Consider the following 21,602-nt stretch of genomic DNA (forward strand, 5'->3'; position numbering starts at 1 on the left):
TAATTTCCAGGTTATAGGACTCATTCTTGTAGCACTCTATAGGTGCACTGTGAAAAATAGGCTACTGGAGTTTTAAGATCCTACAAAACTGGCTTTACATTCGTTTTTGATTCAGTGGATTTTCATTGGTCTGTAAGCCTTTTGTCCTCTCTCCAGCCAATGTCCGTTTCTTATGTTAAACAGCAGTGTTTTGTTTACAGGGGTTCACCTCCCCATTTCCCCATGCAGGTCAGCGCCCTGCAGCTCCTCTCTCCTCCCTCTCTCTCTCTCTCTCTCTCTCTTCTTGTCCTGGGCCAGTTGATTCGGGGAAGTGGTTTAATTCACATGCAAATCACTCCAGAACAGCAGTCATTCACGCTGCTAATTACACCAATGTTGGGACGCTGACTTGCTGACATCACACCGGGATATTAGCATGCAGGGAGGAGGGTGCAGAAGGGTCGGTGTCTATGTGTGTGTGTGTGTGTGTGTGTGTGTGTGTGTGCGTGTGTGTGTGCCTGTGTGTGTGTGTGTGTGTCAAGTCAACCAGAGAGTAAGACAGGAAGTAAGCGACTTTGCCTTGAAACAAAAGCTTTGAAATACTGTATAAGGGGTTTTAATTGACTATTGAGTTCTACTCTGTACAGAAATGAATAGAAGCCAACGGCTGTCTGGAAGGTTAGAAAATCACATCTTCATGGAGCCTAGGTTCATAAAGAAGGTGTCTAGGACATTAAAACCTTTTTTTAAAAAGAGCGTTTTTAGAAGCACTGCTCAAAACGGCTCCCCTCTAAATGTCTGCCCTAATTTCTTGTAAAACATAAAAACCTGCATTACCTTTTCAAATGGTAATTTTCAGCAAATTTTTAAGCATGAATTTAGTAAAAAAATAAAAATAAAAAAACAACAACCTGCAAGACGCTCTTTAAGCTCTGAAAGTCAAAGACATCAAAATCTTACTAGTGGATTTCTCTATAATTAAAGTGTTAAAGTTTATTATTGACCTTGGACACTGTAGTTTAATTAAAAAAGAAATAGTAAAATCTTAATTCAAGGCCAACTTATCTTTTTTCCAGAGCTTTCAGCCACATCTCATGGTCTTCTTCAGCAGACTAAGTGTGCTTGGCTGAGCTTTGCAACACACTCCCTTTGCGTTCTGTTAATTTGTTAAAAGAAACTATTTTAAATATTTATTATATAGCTATAGGACTTTATATGATTGAAGTTACATAACATAAATGCATATGTAGACATATGAGGTAAAAAAAAAAAAATAAAATAAGGTCCTACAATATGTAAATTTAGTAAATTAAAATATTATTATAATGATTTAATTAAGCCAAATAATATCCCAAACCATTTGACAATGGTGCTTTTATTTTGAAAGTGCAAACTGATTGAAATAACATAACATACATGCATATATAGATGTATCAGGTAAAAAATAAAATTAGGTCCTACAATATGTAAATTTTGTGAATTCAAATATTATTATAATGATTTAATTAAGCCAAATATGTCCCAAACCATTTGACAATGGTGCTTTTATTGTGAAAATACCAACTGATTGATGTTAGATAACTTAAATACATATGTAGATGCATGGGGTAAAAAGAATAAAATTAGGTCCTACAATTGGTCAATTTATTAAATTAAATTATAATTATTATTCGGCTATAATGGTTTAATTCAGCCAAATGTCCCAACCCGTTAGACAATTGTACTTTTATTGTGAAAATGCAAACTGATTGAAGTTACATAACATAAATGCATATGTAGATGTATGGGTTAAAAGAATAAAATTAGGTCCTACAATATGTAAATTTAGTAAATTAAAATATTATTTTAATGCCACATGTCCCAAACCGTTTGATAATGGTGCTTTTATTGTGAAAATGCAAACTGATTGAAGTTACATAACATAAATGCATATGTAGATGTATGGGGTGAAAAATAAAATTAGGTCCCACAATTGGTACATTTATTAAATTAAATTATTATTAGGCTATAATGATTTAATTAAGCCAAATGTCCCAACCCATTTGACAATTGTGCTTTTATTGTGAAAATACGAACCGGAAGCGAGCGTGTGCTTTATGCGCACTTGCCACCGGTGGAGGATTAAAGCTGCTGTTCAGTGAGTCGGTCAGCAGCGAGAGGAGCAGCTCCAGCGCTCCTTTGCCTTCTTTACGCAGCGACAGTCCGCTCAGATCTCCTTCACTCAGCAGTAACTCTCTCCACCTTCTACTGGGAGATCTCTGTCTTATTCATTTGGATTTTCAAACATATCGTCGGGAGTCTGAGCTCTTTGTTTTGGATCTGTAAACGGGGATCTGATTTTTACGCACTTTTTACGCACTTTGGCTCTCCGCTTTCTCCTCCTCATTTTGCTGAACTCCTCTCTGTGAGTGTGTTTGCGCAGAGAGCTGAGGGGGGTTTTGACAAAAGGCTGTGTGGTGTTGGTTGGAGTTTGTGTGACAAATTCTGCGATGAGGAAGACGCATTTTAAAACCACAACCAGCAGCACCGAGGTCAGGACTATGGCTGCACTCCGCCGCAGTTTGTAAGAAGGTAAGCAGCTGATTATTGACCGTGTTTATGTTGCATTTGGAGACGTTTTTGCAGCGCGACGCACGATCCAAGTTGGAGCTTTTAATGCGTAACGGTGCAGAGAACCGAGTCACTATCTGGGAATGAAATTGAGCTTAAATCTCTTTACTCTCTCTTTGAAATGGGTGCGTATGTGTTGTTTTTTGTTTGCTCTGTTGATTTGTTTTTTTCAGAATCGTGTTTATTGCCAGGTGTAAGAGGTATACACTAGGAATTTGCTTTGGATTTGTTGGTGCAAGTTAAACAGTATAATAACAAAAGAATAGATAAAAACGTTAGAATGAAATAAGAATAAAAAAATAGAATTTCTATCTCTTTAACTCTACTCTTTCTTTTTGTCATTATTATTATTATTATTATTATTATTATTATTATTATTATTGTTATTTCTTTTCTTTGGTTTTGTTGTGTGGTTTTGAATGTTGAGGTTGTATTCTATCTAAGTGTACTTGATGGGTTTGTCTAGTAAGCTCATCTACTTCAAAGTTGGTTTATAGACTGTTAAGACAGTGGATTGCATATATGAAAACAGTCTTGAAAAAAAGGAAAAAATAAAGTATAAAAAAAAGAAATGCCTGCGTAAAGTAGCCAAAGGACTAACTATTAAAGTCAGTGGGCTATTTTAACTAAGTTTTCACCTTCTTCTTCTGGGTCACTTTGCTCATTCATGACTATTTGGATGTAAATAGCCTCCAGAATGCAGAGTTGTCGGACTTGCACTGTAGCTCTCTCCCTCTATAGACGTGTTTTATATATCCCCCACCCACCCCCTGTGGCGCAATGGTCAAGCTACTGTGCTCCTTCCAGCCAGAAAGTCTTTGTTGTTCACACTCTGTGCCATATGGATTATTTGGATTGCTTTGTAAAATAACAGATAAATAAATATGCTTTTGTAAAATATTTAAATTTAGTAAATTAAAATATTATTATAACGATTTAATTAAGCCAAATAATGTCCCAACCCGTTTGACAATGGTGCTTTTATTTTGAAAATGTAAACTGATTGAAGTTACATGACATAAATGCATTATGTAGATGTATGGGTTAAAAAAAAAATAATTAGGTCCTACAATATGTAAATTTAGTAAAATAAAATATAATAATGCCAAATGTCCCAACCCGTTTGACAATTGTGCTTTATTGTGAAAATGTAAACTGATTGAAGTCACATGACATAAATGCATATGTAGATGTATGGGGTAAAAAATAAATAAAAATAAGGTTCGACAATATGTAAATTTAGTAAATAAAAATATTATTAGAATGATTTAATTAAGCCATATAAGGTCCCAAACCGTTTGACAATGGTGCTTTTATTTTGAAAGTGCAAACTGATTGAAGTCACGACATAAATACATATGTAGATGTAAGGGGTAAACAATAAATCTAGGTCCTACAATTGGTACATTTAGTAGATTAAATTATTATTATAAGTGTTTAATTAAGCTTTGTTGTTCACACTCTGTGCCATATGGATTATTTGGATTGCTTAGTAAATTAACAGATAAATAAATATGCCTTTGTAAAATATTTCCAGATCAACTGATGGTTCTCCTATCAACTGTCATTGTTTTGAGTCTTCATATTTAAAAAGGCTCTAATAATGTCCTTGAGTTTGCTGCAAACTGCATTGGAAACAAGTGGCATAGTGGCAGTTATTTTAAAGAGGAACATTACAAGACTCAATGCAGGCTAATTGACCCGTTTAGATGGCTACTTTTTAGCAGTGTAAAGGGTCACTGGATTAGCACATGAATGGACTGACTGGGGGGCATAATGAGTAATGTGGCTTCAGCAGCTGACTGCAGTATCATTGGGCTACTCAGACCAAACATTAACCGAGCTGACAGGAGCCTCAACGCCAGATCAACAGTATTTCTGACATCCACAACTGCTTCTGGAAAAAAAAAAAAATCAGTACTCCATTCAGTGCTGCTTTTTTTCCCTCACTGACAAGAAAGAAAAGTCAACATATTATTCCAATAAAATTCCTAGAAGGATTTCCTCAGACATTTTCTCCTAAAATTGTACCATAACCATAAGCCAGCAGACCAAAGCCTTTTAATATGATGTTGTTGGTTAACACTGTGTTACCAGTGTCTGATTATGGTCTGAAGTCTGTACTGAGGTTGTCTTGGAAGCCTGTCCCTTCCATGACTCCCACTGTTCCCATCCAAAGTAGTGTCACTTTTATGGAACAAGTCAACACTGAATGAATAAGTAACGTGATCCAGTCTCAAGTATAGCGTGGCTGAAGCTGAAAAGCGTCCCAGTCTGATGTTACATAAATATCTCTCTCTCTTTTTTGCTTTCCACTTACTGCACAAGTCCTTTACCATTCACTCTGTGTGTATATATTACCTCCAATTATCTCCAATCACAGGTGATTATAGGTGACATTATGCAGTTGGAAATCCCACCCCGATCCTTGGTTAGGTTAGGTGTTCCACTAGCTTTTGACTCTCAATGATTTTGGCATTGAAATATTTCTTCATAACTCTTTCTGAAAACCCAAAACATTGAATCTAAATATGTTTAATAGCTATTTACCGTACTGGACAACAACAATAATATCAACCAAGATAAGGCAGTGATTCGCATTTTACAACTACTTTTCCCATGAATCTTAGGTGTACTATTACATTACATTCATTTGGGGGACTCACAAGAGACAGGTTAAAAAAAGAATGAAATTGAAGCAACAGAGGTCAAGATATCCCAACTTTTTTGGTCTCTAGTATGGGTAAAGCTCCAAAACCACTGGCTCCTACATTTCCCATAATACAACTGAACAGCATCTATGATTATGCTGCGTTCCATTTGAACTGGGAAGTCGGAATTTCTCCTCCTGAAGTCGGATTTCTGATTCGGAAAGTCGGACGAACTTCACCAACCCCTACCTCAAAATCCAAGATAGCTGCTCCGCGGGTCCTCTTCACGGAGTCCACCATGTTTCTACAGTAGCTCAGAACGGACAAACCAAACACTGTCAACTTTTCCTGCTTGGGCCACCGCTCTCTCTCTCTTGCTTCACCACTCACTTCCCACGCACACACACACTCTACGCACTGGCTCTGCTCCAAATGACCTACAACTGGCTCTAGAGAGAGCCATTCGCATTTGCGCATTGGCCACTGTAGCTCTCCAACATGCTTGGCACACGGGAGAGGCTTCAGTTGGTTGCAATCTCCTCACCTCACCAATAGATACCGCCAGATCCTACACACTGGACCTTTAAATCAGTCATACACTGTCTGACTTCTATCTGTGGACATGTTGCTACGGCACAAAATGAAGGTGTAATGCGTTGTTAGCAACTGGTATTGCTAACCTGGCTGGAGCAAACCCTATTATATTTTCCGACTTGTTTTAATGGAACACGGTCAACTCGGGTGTGACGTCATTCCCAGCTCCAACCTCCGATTACCGAGTTGAATGTAACGCAGAATTAGATCCTCCACTGCTTCCTAAATGCCCACTTCTCTTCTCTTGTAATGCAGGTTTTCTGTTGAAAAATATAAGTTTCTTCATGTGCACTGTTGGTTGAGTGTCTCATTGGAGTGGTCTTTGTTAAATAATAGTGAAAAATGCAAAGATGCCTGTGTGTTGCTGTCCATTACAGTAGAGGAAGCTCAGGTTGAGGCTAGTTGAAAAGAGAGCAGGACGTTGGCTCTCTCTAGTTTGTTATGACAGGTGGATGCAGGCCTAATCTCTGTCCTCGGCAACACGCTGCATCTGGTTCGTACTAATTGGCCGCTAATAGAAAACGTCTTTGTCGAGCCTGATTCTTGTCGGAAACACCTCCAGTCATGTTCAACTGTGATTAAGTTCTAATGGCTCTGAAGTCAACATGCAGCCCAGTGTAGGTACAAACACTTTGTTTGCTTGTATATTTGGTAATTGAAAGCGAGGTTAATCATTGAAGCCCCCTGAAAGTTCCAACAACAGCTTCAAAACACCGAACGGAAATGTTGTATTCAACTAAAGGCCGTTGAAGAGAAAAGAGTCTGTCCCCCTCTTTCCCCCCACTTCTTCCAGAGCAAACAAAAGCAGAGGCAGGCAAAAAAAAAGAAGACTTGGCTGCAGTGTGCACCCAGCTGTTCCCTCCTCTGTGCTCTCCTCTCTTGTCATCCAACCGAGCTGCCATTTAAAGATGGGATTTTAATCTGGCCATTTTAGAGTGATGCCATGGAAAAGCTGCAGCGGTTTTGGGAGCTGCTCAGGAATGAGAGTGGAATGAGACTTCAGCTTCAAACCCTCCAAGGCTATACTTCCACAACTGGCTCTTTGATACAGTTGGATGATCAGATGGTTTTCTAAAGCTTTTGTTGAATAGAGACTCCTAACTCTAACCCAATCCTAGCTCCATTTTTGCATTTCAAAGATAATTTTGAGTCAACTTGTGCTTTGCTTTGAAACACATTTACTAAAACCTGTAAATTAGATTTGTATTGGTTTTAAGACGGCTTGTTTGGCCAAACTTCAGACCAAGATTGCTGAATATCTTGCAGCAGTGACCTAAAGCAATTCAGCGTATCCTCATACAATGGTTTGTATGATATCGTACGAAACGTTATTCCTAATTTTTCATGCTATTTCCTACGAATATCCAGCGCCAATTTCCGCTCCAGTCTTCAAAATAAACTTCCACGATCACAGGAAGCAACTTAGTTAGGTTTAGACAACAAAACTACTTAGTCTAGAAAAAGATTGTGGTTAAGTTATGCCACACCAGAAATGGCGTAACCTAAACCTTAACAGTTTTGTTCCTATAGTGTGTTGAGAGCAACCATAGCCAAAACAGCACACCACACACTAACAGATTCCATTCATGAACGACAAGAGTCCCGGAAAAAAACCAAAATCTCACAAAATCTCTCGCAATCAAACGGGACTATAGTGTAAACAAACATGGCAAACAACAGGCAGGAAGAATTAGAGATGTTAATGGATGAAGTCATGGAGACACATTAAATAACCACTTGTGTTGTTGCCACTAATCCACAAGTTGGTCTTCCATTTCTGAGCTCCATCTTACTGCAACTTCATGCTTCACGTTTTTTTTTAGCTCATGCATTAGCCTCGGCCGCCATGACGGTAGTTGTTGCCCTTCCGCATCAGTCAGCTTGGTTCTCAATTGCTTATCGTTCTTCCCACATGACTGCGTCATCGGCTGTCCTCGAAGTTCTCCACACACAACAGGAGTTCTGGTCGTAAATGTAAAATGTAAATGAAATATAAAAAACACTCTTAACATACCTCACACCACAGGAATATCTGGAAAGATCATCTTTAGAACCATCAAAAAATCGGGGCTTTGCTGACCATTGTCGGGAGGGGGAATCAGGCCTAAAATTGGTTTGATTCTCGTGTAGTGTGTTATACATATATTTATAAGTATAGAAGTTACTCGACAAAAACTACTTAGTCAGGTTTAGGAAAAGATTGTTGTTTGGGTTAAAATAACTCTGTAAGTGGCGTCAATTAAGTACGAAAGTTACATGACGAATAAATCAACGTTGACTTCTGGTTTCACACAGGGTACAAACACCGGTCTCCTGGGCGAAAGTCCGGTATTTTTTTATCTAGCCCAGCCTCTTTCCTACGCGGCGTTTGTCTAACTTTATACTTCCGGTTTCACATGGATTACAAACAAATTGATTTCACGGGACCTACTTTTCGTAGATATAGCTACGGACAGTGTATGAGAACAGCCTGAGCAGTTGAACAAGTTTATGTAACTGTCAGAGGGTCCTATCAGGCTCTAGTTATGTATTAAAACCACACGTTACCATGGTTACAGGGCTAATCTGGAGGAGCAAGGCGCTGATAATTAACACGGGACGGTGAATCATTGTCCGCTGACATCATGGTCACAGGGATTACCATCCAACAACAATACCCCCCAGGTCTTGAACAAACCTCACACTCCAACCGACCAATGATACACCAGCGTTTACATCTCCCAGGGGATGAAAGCCCGGTCATGTTTGAATAAAGAACAAGCCTTTTAACTTCCTTTCTCTTATACCTCGCAGTCATTTATGAGGCGTCAGTGATGCACTTGACTTGTATTACCAAAGTCTCCCAAATCTCTCCTAATTGAAATCATGTAGATTACGAGGGGAAGCTCGGGGATTAGGTTTCGGTGGAGGGGAAATCCCAGGCATGTGCATGAAGCGTGTTGTAAATCATGAGGAGAGAAGGGGAGGGAAGGAGCAACAGGCCCCTGTAGGCCTACAGTATCTTTGCCAGCGCTGATGTGGGGAGATCAGATGTTTTAGAGTTCAATCACTCGAGGGAGGTCATCATCACACATCTGGATTGAGAGAGTGGGTCGGATAGGTGCTTTTCCCCAACGCTCACGAGCTTCTCTGCCTCCAAATTGACCTCCACAGAGACTATAGGCAGAGCGTGCACGGGGCAAGGACGCTGAAATGTGTCCTCTCTGAAGGAATGCGGTGTGAAATGCTTTCCTTCAGCTCTGGCTATTTGTATAGTCTTATCACCGAGAGTCCCTCCTCGCCCCAAGGCAGAAATAGCTGCTAACCACCTGGCAGCATGTCAGAAGACTGGAAGAGGTGTTCGTACGCTCTTAATCCTCTTTGTCTCTACCTTTTGGTGCCTTTGTCTTTCACTTTCAATCATCATCCTCGCTGCGAGTGTGTGCACGCATTTCTGTGTGTGTGTGTGTGTGTCAGCCTGTTAATCAGCCTTGAATTAGGTAATGGCGGTGAAGGTGCTGGGCTGTAATGAGGCAAACTGCGTCAAGCGCCCCAGGCTATATAGCATCACGCCGCCGGGAGGGACAGGGATTTCTACCGGTCGGCCTGCTTGACAGCTGCTTGATGACTTCGTCTGCCTGCTCTGTTTATCATAAGCATTAATATTCATGACGATGAGATCTGGCCAGTCATGTATGTATAAAGCCTGTGGCTTGCCCTTCCACAATGACCGCAGAAGTTGCAGAGGTCTGCATCTCTGCTCAGGGCGGCGTTGAAAGCTGGAGCTGACAGTAATAGGCTGTTAGGCTCCTCGCAGATGGCCAGGAATCTCAAGTGGTGATGGAGAAATTCGTCCAACTTTAGACCTATATATTTGTATGTTTTCTTTTTAAGGATTACATGTCATATGACCAGTTGTGGCTCGTCAATGGGATGTTTTAAGTGTCCGTTCTATCGCCAAAATCCATCAGCGCTAAGCCAAAAACACTGAAGTGCTTTGTTATCCGAGACTCAACCCCTCGGACAAGAAGAGCCCCTTTTGAACGACAGACAAGGTGAGACTTGGCCAGCTCTCTACATGGTGCTTGTCTGCGCTCCAAGCACTTTACCCTAACAGATCCTCAGCCGACCGAGCTGCCAGCCTGTCAAACGGTGTCCTGAGTGTCCTTAAGCTCCTCCGACGGGCTGTCTGTCAGACAGGCAGGCGTCCGTCTGGGAAGGTAATGGGATTGTCTCCCTGGTTTGGCCGCCTGAGGGGCAGCGAGGGATAGTGGGATGCAACCTTCTGGCCACCCAGAATTTCCTTCTCCATGCGGGGGCTTATAGCTGTCAAGGACACGGGGATCTGTATGTATGCCGTGTCTTCTCCCTTTGGATCCAAGCACAGACCTGGTGAAGGTGGCCTATATTTTAAATTTAAAGCATGCACTCAGTAGCCCACATCCTCTGACATGTATCACAAGCTCTGCGTCATTCTCCGAGGAGTAATTCCTGTCTGTTAATCCCAATATTTTGCAAGACAACACTCCAGAATAGTTGTTTGAGTCTGTGAAATATAACAACTCACTTTATTGCTCTCTGGACTCTACTGGAGATGAAAGAGCAGCTAGAAGGAGGCGTCGAACACTCCCAACCATCTTTTTTGTGGAAACTCACACATGGATACTTTCCATTTTATAGCTGGGTGGGTCCGCTTGACTAATGAGAGTGGAGCACTGTCCTGGCTAAGCAACTGCTATTGTTTCTCGCTAGCCTTGTGCATAGCGGAGTGTGTGTGTGTGTGTGTGTGTGTGTGTGTGTGTGTAAGTGTGTTTGTACAGTGCTGCTTTCCATCACTGTCTGTATTCTGCTAATTTCCATAGCCTGTTTGTGATTATATCCTTGTTCTTGCTACCCCAGAGGATTGGTGAGCGTTGTTATTTGTGGTACCCACATTTCACCGTGAGAGCTGCAGTGGGAAGCCTTGACCTTTGACCTGTGTGGAGTTCATATCCTTTACGGGGGAGAGGGTCTGCAAACAGACTCCATGCGGTTTTGAACAAAAGTCAAAGAGTTCTACAGGATTTTTGAGGGGGCATTACTACATCGAGTAGGTTGGGTGATTTTTTTTTCTCAGGTAGTCTGAGGTTGAAAGGTGAAAAAACCATTTGGGTTATTTTTATTTTCAGTGATTAATGGGAGGCTTCAGAGGCCCAAACAGCAACTGCAGTATGACGTCTTGTTTCTGTAGAAACTCTATCTCCCCAAATGTATTTCTGTTTACAGTGATTTATTAAACTGAGGGTTTGTTTTCACCCTAATGGTGGTGTATTCTCGGGTATAATGAGTTAAAGCGTACCAAAGTTATTTGCGAACCACAAATCACACTTTTCAACAGCGTCATTTAGGAGGTCAAATAACTACTGCCTTCATTTCTAATCCGAGTCTCTTATTCCGTTTAATTTTTCATTACAAAAGTGTAGTCATGACCGTTGGCTTGACAGATGCTCTTTGTCTGTGTTCGTAGGAAGATCTGTGTGCACTGTAAGTGTCGCCGCGAGGAGCATGCTGTGACAGCCATGCCTGTAGAGATGGAGAAGACGGTCACCAAGCTGATGTACGACTTCCAGAGGAACTCCACCTCAGACGACGACTCGGGCTGCGCCCTGGAGGAGTACGCCTGGGTACCACCAGGACTCAAACCTGAACAGGTATTAGCATCTTTCACTCATCTGGGCCACATCACATTCACACTGGACGGCGCCGCTGAGGTCAGACATCTGTGAAATTGCGCAGTTTTTCTTGTGGAGTTTTGTCAGCTGTTGTCAATCCCACCCAATTGTAGACATCACAAAGAGCGCTTTCAAAAGCCAACATTTAGTCCATTTTAATCAAACTCTGGTGAGGTTTGTTTGGGCGGTTGTGAACACACTAACCGTACTCTGGTGCGAACCAAAACAACCGGTCCGAGACCACCTCTCACAAGTGGTCTCGGACCGGTTCCAAGCGAAACAAAACGCAAACTGCCTGTGCGTGCATTTATTGGGATGAACACGGTTCAACGACAGGTTGACATGAGTGGGAGAGGACTGACTTGGACTTCTGCAGAAGTCTGATGTTTTTGCTTGACATCTGGGCCGAAGAGAACACACAGAATATGCTAAATAAAGTCCACAAAAATAGTGATGTTTATAAAGTCATTGGCGATAAACTGGAGGAGAAGGGATTTGTGCGCAGAGTAGATCAGGGCCAAGTCAAAGGGAACAAAACTTCAACAGAAATATTTCAAGGTCTGCGATTCCCTGCAGAGAAGTGGCAGCTCTCAAGATGAGCTGGGTCCGCTTTAATTTGTGCACTGTGAAACTGAACCAGCCTGAATAGAAAAACAAACTAAAAGTATACATTTCACTCTGAATCGGACTAGCCAAGCGGGCTATGGCTTGTGACCCAACTTTTGGGCCTCATCCACTGTGATGTGAATAAATCTGAAGATGCAGTTTGTGCACCAAAGGTTTGCAAACACAGCAGAAACATTGACAGTCCACATTAAATTAAGCCCACAGCTTTGTGCTCTTCTTGGAAAGTGTCTTTCCTCTATTTTCTAAGTATTTGTTAGTATTTGTTTGTTGTGCAGCAGCAGGTGTTAACAACAGAGCGGTACGTCAGGACTCTTAAAAATGGATTAAATGAAAATGACAGACCTGGGTTCACATTACAATCATCAAAAAGCTCTGATTTCACCAGACACACTGCAATGTGAGCTCAGGGAGTTCAAATTTATACACAAAAAGATGTTTGGTGTTGTAAAACATTTTATTGTGAATGGAGGAAAGGAGTTTCCAGTGATATGCACAGATTTCAGTTGTACAATTGCATACAGTTACACACATCCCAGATGTGTAAACCCAATGAAAGTTCCTGTATATTTTTGTAACTGTTCAGTTAGAGCTGCACCGCCCCATATGATAGCTCACCACCAGTTATGCTGACTGCTCCTTCTGCAGGCTAATGGATAACAAGGATTATGTGGCTCCAGCAGTCAAATTAATCTCCAATTCATTCCGCCCGCAAACATGTTAACCGCTGGTTTCATCGCCTTCACGGCGACTAAGCTGAGCCTGAGTAATACACAAACGCATTAAACAGTCCCATGCACGTCGGAGAAAATCCTCTTTTACAATACTCCCGTTGAACCGTAGTCGTGCACATGTGGGAGGGTTTTCAGTTTTATGGGACAATAGGAGCGTTTATGGAAGCCGGTTTCATTTTGTTGATGAGCTGAAAGCAATGAACTGGTCAATAGGATGTCGGTTCAGCCCCCTGTTTTCACCTCGGAGGACTGAGCGCAGCTATTTTTCATCCCCCTCCAGGGTCACGCGCCTAACCCCAAAGTCAATTAGGTTCTCGTCTAGTGGCGATATGACCTCAGGAACAGTTAAACCATAATGGAAACTGGACTGTGCGGCATCGCATGAGCACAATACTAAACAACCTTGGAAATAGCTGGCTATTTGGGGATTTTATGGGGAATATTAAAGAGCAAGAGCCTAGTGAAAAAGTGTCCATATAGCTATCACGATTTCTAACCTGACGTCCAAGCCATTCAAGCTGTGGAAACATGTTGTGTGACCTCTCGCAGAGGAGCGGAAGTACGCCTGATGTGGGGCTTTTCAACACCCGGCCTTCCTCTGCACGAGGTAAAGACGGAGCGAGAGAATAGAGGGAGATGGTAAACACAAAGCTAATCTCCAGGATCTAAACGGTGGGTTCAGGTTTCCCCGTAGGGAGCCGCGGCTGTGTATGAGCCTGCTGTTCAGCCAACAGTGGTGTAAAGTCGCCACTCCGTAACGAGAGATTTCAGACCACGACTGCGGTATTCAATCAGATATATGTGAGGATTATGAGGGATAACTCAGCACGTAGTTGTGACTCTTGAACTCTCCTGCGTGTGTTTGCATTTTTGTCAACAATCGCTGAAATGTAGACCTTCATCACCAGCCATTACTGAGCGTGTTGGAGATGTTATTATAGTGCGAAGGACGGCCTGCCAACTTTCTCTTTCCCACTGTCTCCTCTTGCTCTTCATCCTTCTCAAATAAAATTCTTGGATGTTGCCAAGTTACAGCTTGTCAAGGCCAAGAATGTTACTCAGCATTGGCCTGTATCTGTTTTATTTTTTTTACCATCACATAGCAAGAGCTGCAGGCTAATGTGCGGACTCTACTCAGCATGTACCAGGATCTGATTTTAATTTGCATTCGAACATGAAGTTTCAGACGGCGCTCACATGTGGGATATTTGAATAGTTCAAGGTCATTCATGCAAACTAGAGGTCTCTCCAGATTCTGAGAGAGAGAGAAATTAACTTTCAAACAGCAAAGCGCCGGTCTGAAAGATACCTGAGGCCAGATTGACCTGTTCCAAAACGGACCGGAGGACAATTAGACTCATTCCCATCCGAGTTCAAGGACCATGAATACTGGTTCGGCCCCCTGCCAGCAGCTGTGAATGAGAGATTAATGATAAAGCTATAAAAAGTACTTTGCACACCACTAAATGATAATGTCAGATCAGTTGGAAATCAGTTAAACTCATTTTTAGCCAGGCTCAAAGCTCAAGTGATGGAAATGTCTCAACCCTAACTAACCCAGACTAAAATATCTCAACAACTGTTGGATGGATTGACATGAATGTTTGTACAGATATTCATGTTTATATTAGAGCTGCAAAGATTAATCAATTAATCCAGTGGTTCCCAAACTGGGGGGCGGGACCCTTTAGGGGGCCCAGAGTTATAAAAGTGGGGGTGCGGAGAGGCTAAATATTAATGATGAAACGATGGAAAACATTTTTTTTACCTACAAAAGGGGCCCTGCAGAAAAGGTTTGGGAACCACTGAATTAATCAATTAGCTGTCAACTATTAAATTAATAACTATTTTGATAATTGATTAATCGGTTTGAGTATTTTTTTAGGAAAGAAAGGTCAAAATTCTCCGATTCCAGCTTCTTAAATGTGGATATTTTCTGGTTTCTTTACTCCTCTGTGACAATAAACTGAATATGTTTGAGTTGTGGACAAAACGAGACATTTGAGGACATCATCTTGGGCTTTGAGGAAACACTGATCGACATTTTTCACTATTTTCTGACATTTTATAGACCAAACAACTAATCGATTAATCGAGAAAATAATCGACAATGAAAATAATCGTTAATTTCAGCCCTATTCATGGTCCCCAGAGGATGAAGCCCACTGACTGAAATGATCTTCTGTTATGCTAACATCGTACCTGCTAATCATCAGCACATTATCATTGTGACTGTGAGCATTTTAGCATGCTAATGTTGGCACATAGCTCAATGCACCGCTGTACCGGAATACAACCAGGGCTCTGCGATAATTCAATATGATAATTTATCGTCTTTAAATTGTATCGTGATGAAATCATATATTGAGAGATCGTGATTGTGAAAATCTGAATTTTATAAGAATTCTGCTGATATAAATACCCCGCTGTAGTTAAATCAAACTGTTGTCTTAATCGGATTACTCTGTATTTGTGTGCATTCATGTAAACATAGTCAGTTTTATGGAAATATTATTATTTTTCTATAAATTCAATTGATACCGTTATGTTCATTTTGCTCTGAAGTTCTGAAATAGATAAGAAAATACTAATTCACACAGGAGTATACAAAAATAAGCTTTACCATGTGCTTATTCCATATAGACTATTTATTTATTGAATTACCAGAAAACATGCTATATCGTGATATATATATACAGTATATATATCGTTGTCAATATCTGAAATGACCTACAGGTATATCAAGATAGAAGATTTTGGCCATATCACCCAGCTCAAATTCAACCTCACAGAGCTGCTAGCCTGGCTGTAGATTTTTAGTACATTCAGTAAAGCTTATATTTCGTGCTTAATTAACTCATCTCAGGCCTTTTAACTTTCAAACCCATTTAATTCGTACAGTGTGGAGCCGTGGTCACGAAGACGTGAGAAGAGAAGGACAGAGAATAAAAACACAGCCGTCAAATCGTCTCACTTCGTTATGAAAACAACATCTTTCCCACCATGTTTGGCTGCAACTACCAGTGTTTTCTCAACAATATAACATCGATGTCCACTAACCACAGTAAAGTGGCTTGTTGAGAGGGACTGGTGCCTGGTGGTGTCTTTTCCTCTGGCTGTCTGGCCGGCCATTAACAGCAATAGAAACCAGCTGTGTGAAGCGATCGCTCTTGTCACTCAGCTGCGAAGTCCTCTGCTTCGGCTTTTCAAAACACTCCCTTTTAGTACAGTTCGAAATTCTGCCCTGTCTTTAGCTTCGTCTGCTTTCGATTACAGTTATTATCACAAGCTGCTCCTCTTGGCTCTCGCTGCAACCGTGTCCATTATATCTGTGTGTTTTTAGATCTTTTCCTCGGGGCAACGTGCCTTTCACCTCCAGATTGTAACCCTGTTGTTATTGGAAGCATGTTTCGTAATTTATCATTAGCAGCGTGTGTGTGTGTGTGTGTGTGCTTGTGCATCTGGAAGCATAGGTGCTGTGTGATTTATCAGTGCTTGACCACAGTCAGTCTTTCATGGACTATCCTGATATCCCCCTCCCGCCGGCGTCCCAAGCCGTGCTGTTGGCCACGGATCCCGCGCCCCTCGCCAACACCGGTGGAAGCCAACAAAAGCAGAGCAGACAGAATTAGGTTACACTTATCAACAAGAGGTTCCTGCTCTGAATCCATCCCAACAACAAACATGCTTGTTTAAGGAAATGCTCTTGATATGAGAGTTGGTCAAAGCAATAAATTTAAATTTTGGTCTTTACTAGGGTCGTCAAAGTTAATGCAATATTAACGCGTTAACGCAAATTCATTTTAACGCCACTAATTTCTTTAACGCATTAATGCAACTTGTGATATTGATATTTCAGAGGTTGTAGCGGGCTCAGTTTTAAAGCTAGAGTGAGGATACTGGTATCATATGAAATTAGAAAACTTAAAATATTGGTACCAACCATGTCATAGTAGCTTGGCGAGGAAAAACTGTCATGGCCATTTTCAAAGGGGTCCCATGACCTCTGACCTCAAGATATGTGAATGTAAATGGGTTCTATGGGTACTCACGAGTCTCCCCTTTACAGACATGCCCACTTTATGATAATCACATGCAGTTTGGGGCAAGTCATAGTCAAGTCAGCACACTGACACACTGACAGCTGTTGTTGCCTGTTGGGCTTGAGTTTGCCATGTTATGATTTGAGCATATTTGTTATGCTAAATGCAGTACCTGTGAGGGTTTCTGGACAATATTCGTCATTGTTTTGTGTTGTTAATTGATTTCTAATAATAAATATATACATACATTTGCATAGAGCAGCATATTTGCCAACTGTCATGTTGATAAGAGTATTAAATACTTGACAAATCTCCTTTTTAAGGTACATTTTGAACAGATAAAAAATGTGCGATTCATTTACGATTAATCGCAATTAATTATATTAATCTATTAACAGCCGTAGTCTCTGCGTACCGATGTGTGTCTGCGTTATTCAAGTTAATCTGTTTTTATGTGACAGACTGTGTGTTATTGCCAAGGACGAAGCTGATGGCTTCTAGTCAGTAGATCCATTCAGCAGACGGATCAGGTCATTAAGATTGGCGCGACCTAGTCAGCAGTTATCGATCACGTCGTCCCTCTTTACATTCCAAGCCTTCGTTATGTGTTGATTCTTTCATTTGATCAAACATTCATTCTTCTACTTTCACTCTTCATCCAGCTAACATTTCCAGCATGTCTTTATTTCCTCTCATTCCCCTCTTCTTTCTTTAACCTCCGTCCTCAATTCTCCCTTTAAAACCCTGCGGCTTTCGTGGTTTGCACCCCCACCCCAATCACATTCATATATGACCGCCTGACCTCCGTTATACCCCGGCCCCCCTGTTACAGTGTAATAAAAAAGACCACCATAAATAACAGGGAGATGACACCCATTGTCTGCCGCTGTAATGTAAAGAATGTCCGAAGCAATTTGGAGTGGCCAGATTAGCATTAATCCTGCTGTCGCACACATTCGTATGCACACGCACCGCCACATGCATCCGTGTTTAAACACCTGTGTGTGTGTGTGAGTGTGTGCACATTTGATAGGTCAGTGACACATTCCCATGTCAGTGTGCAAAGATGGAGAGGTGAGGTTCCATTAAGTCTCTGCTGGTGGGCCATAAATCAAAGTGATTTTCAGTGTGTGCTGTGATCCTGTTAATCTTGTCACTGCAAAATTGTACATTTTAGTGCTGAAATGATTAATAGACTTAATAATTTAATAATAGTTTAACCGTTTTGTGTAATTTATTAAATAAAAAGGCAAACATTTGACTTCTCCTAATGAAGATGTGTAGCTTGTCTCTGTCTCATATCATTATGATCGGTACCCGTTTTGGTGTTTTGACTGCTTACAGACTGAATAAGCAATTAGGAGATTAAGAGTATGGGAGCTCTTGATGGAAATGTGTCCTTATTTTATGACATTTCATAGACAAAGCAATAAATCAATTAATCAAAATTAGTAATTAATTGATAATAATAATCACAGGCTGCAGCTCAAGTGTATTTTGGGTTTGTCCGCTAGATAACATATCACAGGTGTGTTGTTGTACTTCATCACTCTCATCCTCTCTGTCTCAGGTTCATCAGTACTACAGCTCCCTGCCTGAGGACAAGGTGCCCTATGTGAACAGCCCAGGAGAGAAATATCGCATCAAACAGCTGCTCCACCAGCTCCCACCCCACGACAATGAGGTGAGAGTCCAAACTGACCCCCTCCCCCAACACCACCACCTCATCCATCTATCTATCTATCTATCTATCCACCCCTCCCTCCCTCCTTCCCTCCCTCCCTCCCTCCTTCAGGGCAATACAGAGATAAGAGAAGACGAGAGCTGACAGACAGGAAAAAAAATGGAGTCTGTCTTCTTAATGGACGGGAATGACATAGTGAGGTGTTTGTGTAGCTTTTTTTACATCAATAAGCCATTACCATAATTAATGTTGAGATATTAGTGTGATTGACATAAACAAGTGGTAACACCAGTAAGAAGATCAGCACCCTTTAGCACCACTACACGAGCCTGGTAATCAGACTCATCTTGTCCACTTCATTATACAGCCTGGTTTAGACTACACAATATTTTGATGGTTGCAATGGTCACTATGTCCGATTAGGCGATTGAGAGTCGTAAATTCTTGTCGTGACTTGGCCGTGAGACATGAAATCTTTCTTCCCTTTCACAATTCCACCTCATAACACCAACATCGTTCCTCTTTGGCTTCGCCATTGTTTACAGTTGTGTGCATCTGCACAGCAGATCACTCTGTGCTCCTACTGGTCATAGTCATGAAGGAACACGTCGTGGAAGGCAAAAAAAAAAACATGCCAGACTTTCTGTCGGGACATCGTAAGGCGTCCCAGACGCAGCGACGGCTGTCGTCTACTATGACACACTACTAGGCTTATTTTGTTTAGCAGGTGATGACATCACAGGAGCAGTAGTAGCAGTTCCTAAAAGCTGTTTATTTAATGTTTTTGGGAACCCTTTGTGGCCAAGCGGTTTAGGTACATACTACATAACCACAACATCCACAATTCGATTCCAGCTGTGGACCTCTCTCTCCCCTTGTTTCCTGTCTGCCTCTATATTGTCAGCTATCCCATAATGCCAAAAGCTGGGTAGTTAGCTAACTATGTAGGCAGACGACGTCACCATTCGTAATCCTGCCCACTAAGCTTTGATTGGTTGACGTCAATGAGCACGACACCAGACGTATTTGAGTTGATGCAAACAGTGATTCAGAGGTCTGCTCATTTTAATTTATTAATATTTTACTTACTTACTGCTTTACAAATGGAGCTTGTCTCACTTTCTTGTAATGGAAATAATGGAAATAATGAAAGGCTGATAGTAAAATGACTTCCAGAGTGGTCATCCTCCTCTTTAATGTCAGTTTGGAAAACCCTGGGCTGAAATAGCATCTTTCAGTATTAATTACAGAACATAAAACTAATAAAAGTTTAGATTAGTTTGATGATGCTACAGGAAACCACCTTAATCTCTCTGTGTCTGAGTAACAGATCACACTTTACTAATGTATGTTGATGTGTGCGTTTGTGTGTTTCTAGGTACGCTACTGTAACGGTCTGGATGACGAGGAGAAGCGAGAACTGAAGCTCTTCAGTAACCAACGGAAACGGGAGAACCTGGGCCGCGGCAACGTCCGGCCGTTCCCCGTGACGATGACGGGGGCGATCTGCGAACAGGTAGCTGAAAGAAACATAAAAAAACATCGATTTTTGTGTCGTTTCCTCCAGCAGTCAAGAGATATGACGAGATCAAAGATGATCTGAAAGCCGCCCGTCGTCTCACTTCGAAATGTCATTTCTGCATTGCGTGTCCCGTGACGAGCGAATTATTAAGTGTGACAAGATCAAAGGTGCGTCATGTGACTTGTGGAATGAAAGCACTGAATCGTGTGACAGACATACTGAACAGCCTGCTGGCATTTCAGGTCTTTGTAATGATGTACGAGAGGTTCTTTATGTTGACATATAAAGGGCAGAGACTTTTATAACAACGTTGTGACCTTGTCAGTCTCACCTCAAAGTGTCGTTGTTCAGAGGATCTTTAGGTGTTGCGTGTGTATGTTGCGTCTAATTTTTCCCCTCTGTCCTAGCAGCTGTCTGCCGATCACATTATGTGTTTGTCTTAAAACTAGAGCCGAGCGATATGGCTAAAATATTTATAAAATTTTATATGGCTGTCAAATTTAACACCATAATAACGCGTCAACGCAAATTCGTTAAGCGCCACTAATTTCTTTAACTCAGTCGATATTTATGAGGTTTTAGCTGGCTCAGGTTTAAAGCTAGAGTGAAGATACTGGCATCATATGAAACTAGGAAAACCTAAAGTATCCATTGGTACCAACTATGTCATACTAGCTTGTCACGAAGGAGGTTAAATAACGCTCCAAACTTACTTTTGGCAAAGAAATACTGGCAATACATTTGCATAAAGCAAGCATCTTGGAGTGGGCCTATTACATGCTTGACAAAATCTCCCTTTATGGTACATTTTGAACAGATACAAAATGTATGATTAATTTGTAATTAATCGTGATTAACTATGAACAATCATGCGATTAATCGCGATTAAATATTTTAATCGATTGACAGCCCTAGTCATTTCATATCTCCATAACGATATATATCACAATATAGCATGTTTTTTGGTAATTCCATTAATAAATAGTCTATATGAAATAACTACATGGTAAAGCCTAATTTTTTTTTTTATTCCTGTGTGAATTAAAAACTTGACAAATGAAAATTACTTTTGGAATTAGAAGTATTTTCTTATTTTATTAATAATAACTTTAGTGCAACAGTTTCAAGTGAAATTATAAAGAAAACAAATAAAGAAATATTTACATATATATATAAGTGCACATATATATACACATTTGTTAATCACATTGAACTGAGTGATAATCTTCAAATGATATTTCCTCAAAATATTTAAAATTTTCTGAAAAGTTGGAGTTAGTGTGTGTTTGTTGTTATCAGTTTAGACGATGTTATTGTGTATCACGATATCTAGATATGTGATTTAAACACGATACGATTCCATTTAAAGATGATAAATTATCATATTGAATTATCTCCCAGACCTATTTAATACGTAGCTTTACATAACACCTCAGAGAACTAAGATACAGCTGCTCTAAATCCTCCTGAA

General features: G+C 40.8%; 1 protein-coding gene across 4 annotated transcripts in view; it reads left to right on the top strand.

Moving 5' to 3' along the window:
- Positions 1-21,602, top strand: part of prickle2b (prickle homolog 2b) — a 119,247-nt gene that overhangs the window by 90,006 nt on the left and 7,639 nt on the right. For 3 of the 4 annotated variants that reach the window (XM_074618162.1, XM_074618324.1, XM_074618415.1), the window contains 3 exons: positions 11,320-11,503; positions 18,496-18,609; positions 19,988-20,125. In XM_074618162.1, the coding sequence (XP_074474263.1) occupies positions 11,320-11,503; positions 18,496-18,609; positions 19,988-20,125 (436 nt within the window). Of the gene's footprint in view, positions 1-2,101; positions 2,551-11,319; positions 11,504-18,495; positions 18,610-19,987; positions 20,126-21,602 lie in introns of those variants that run through there. The other variant, XM_074618234.1, reaches the window with a different exon arrangement.

This window comes from Sebastes fasciatus, chromosome 1 (assembly GCF_043250625.1).
Source record: "Sebastes fasciatus isolate fSebFas1 chromosome 1, fSebFas1.pri, whole genome shotgun sequence".
Lineage (NCBI taxonomy): Eukaryota > Metazoa > Chordata > Actinopteri > Perciformes > Sebastidae > Sebastes > Sebastes fasciatus.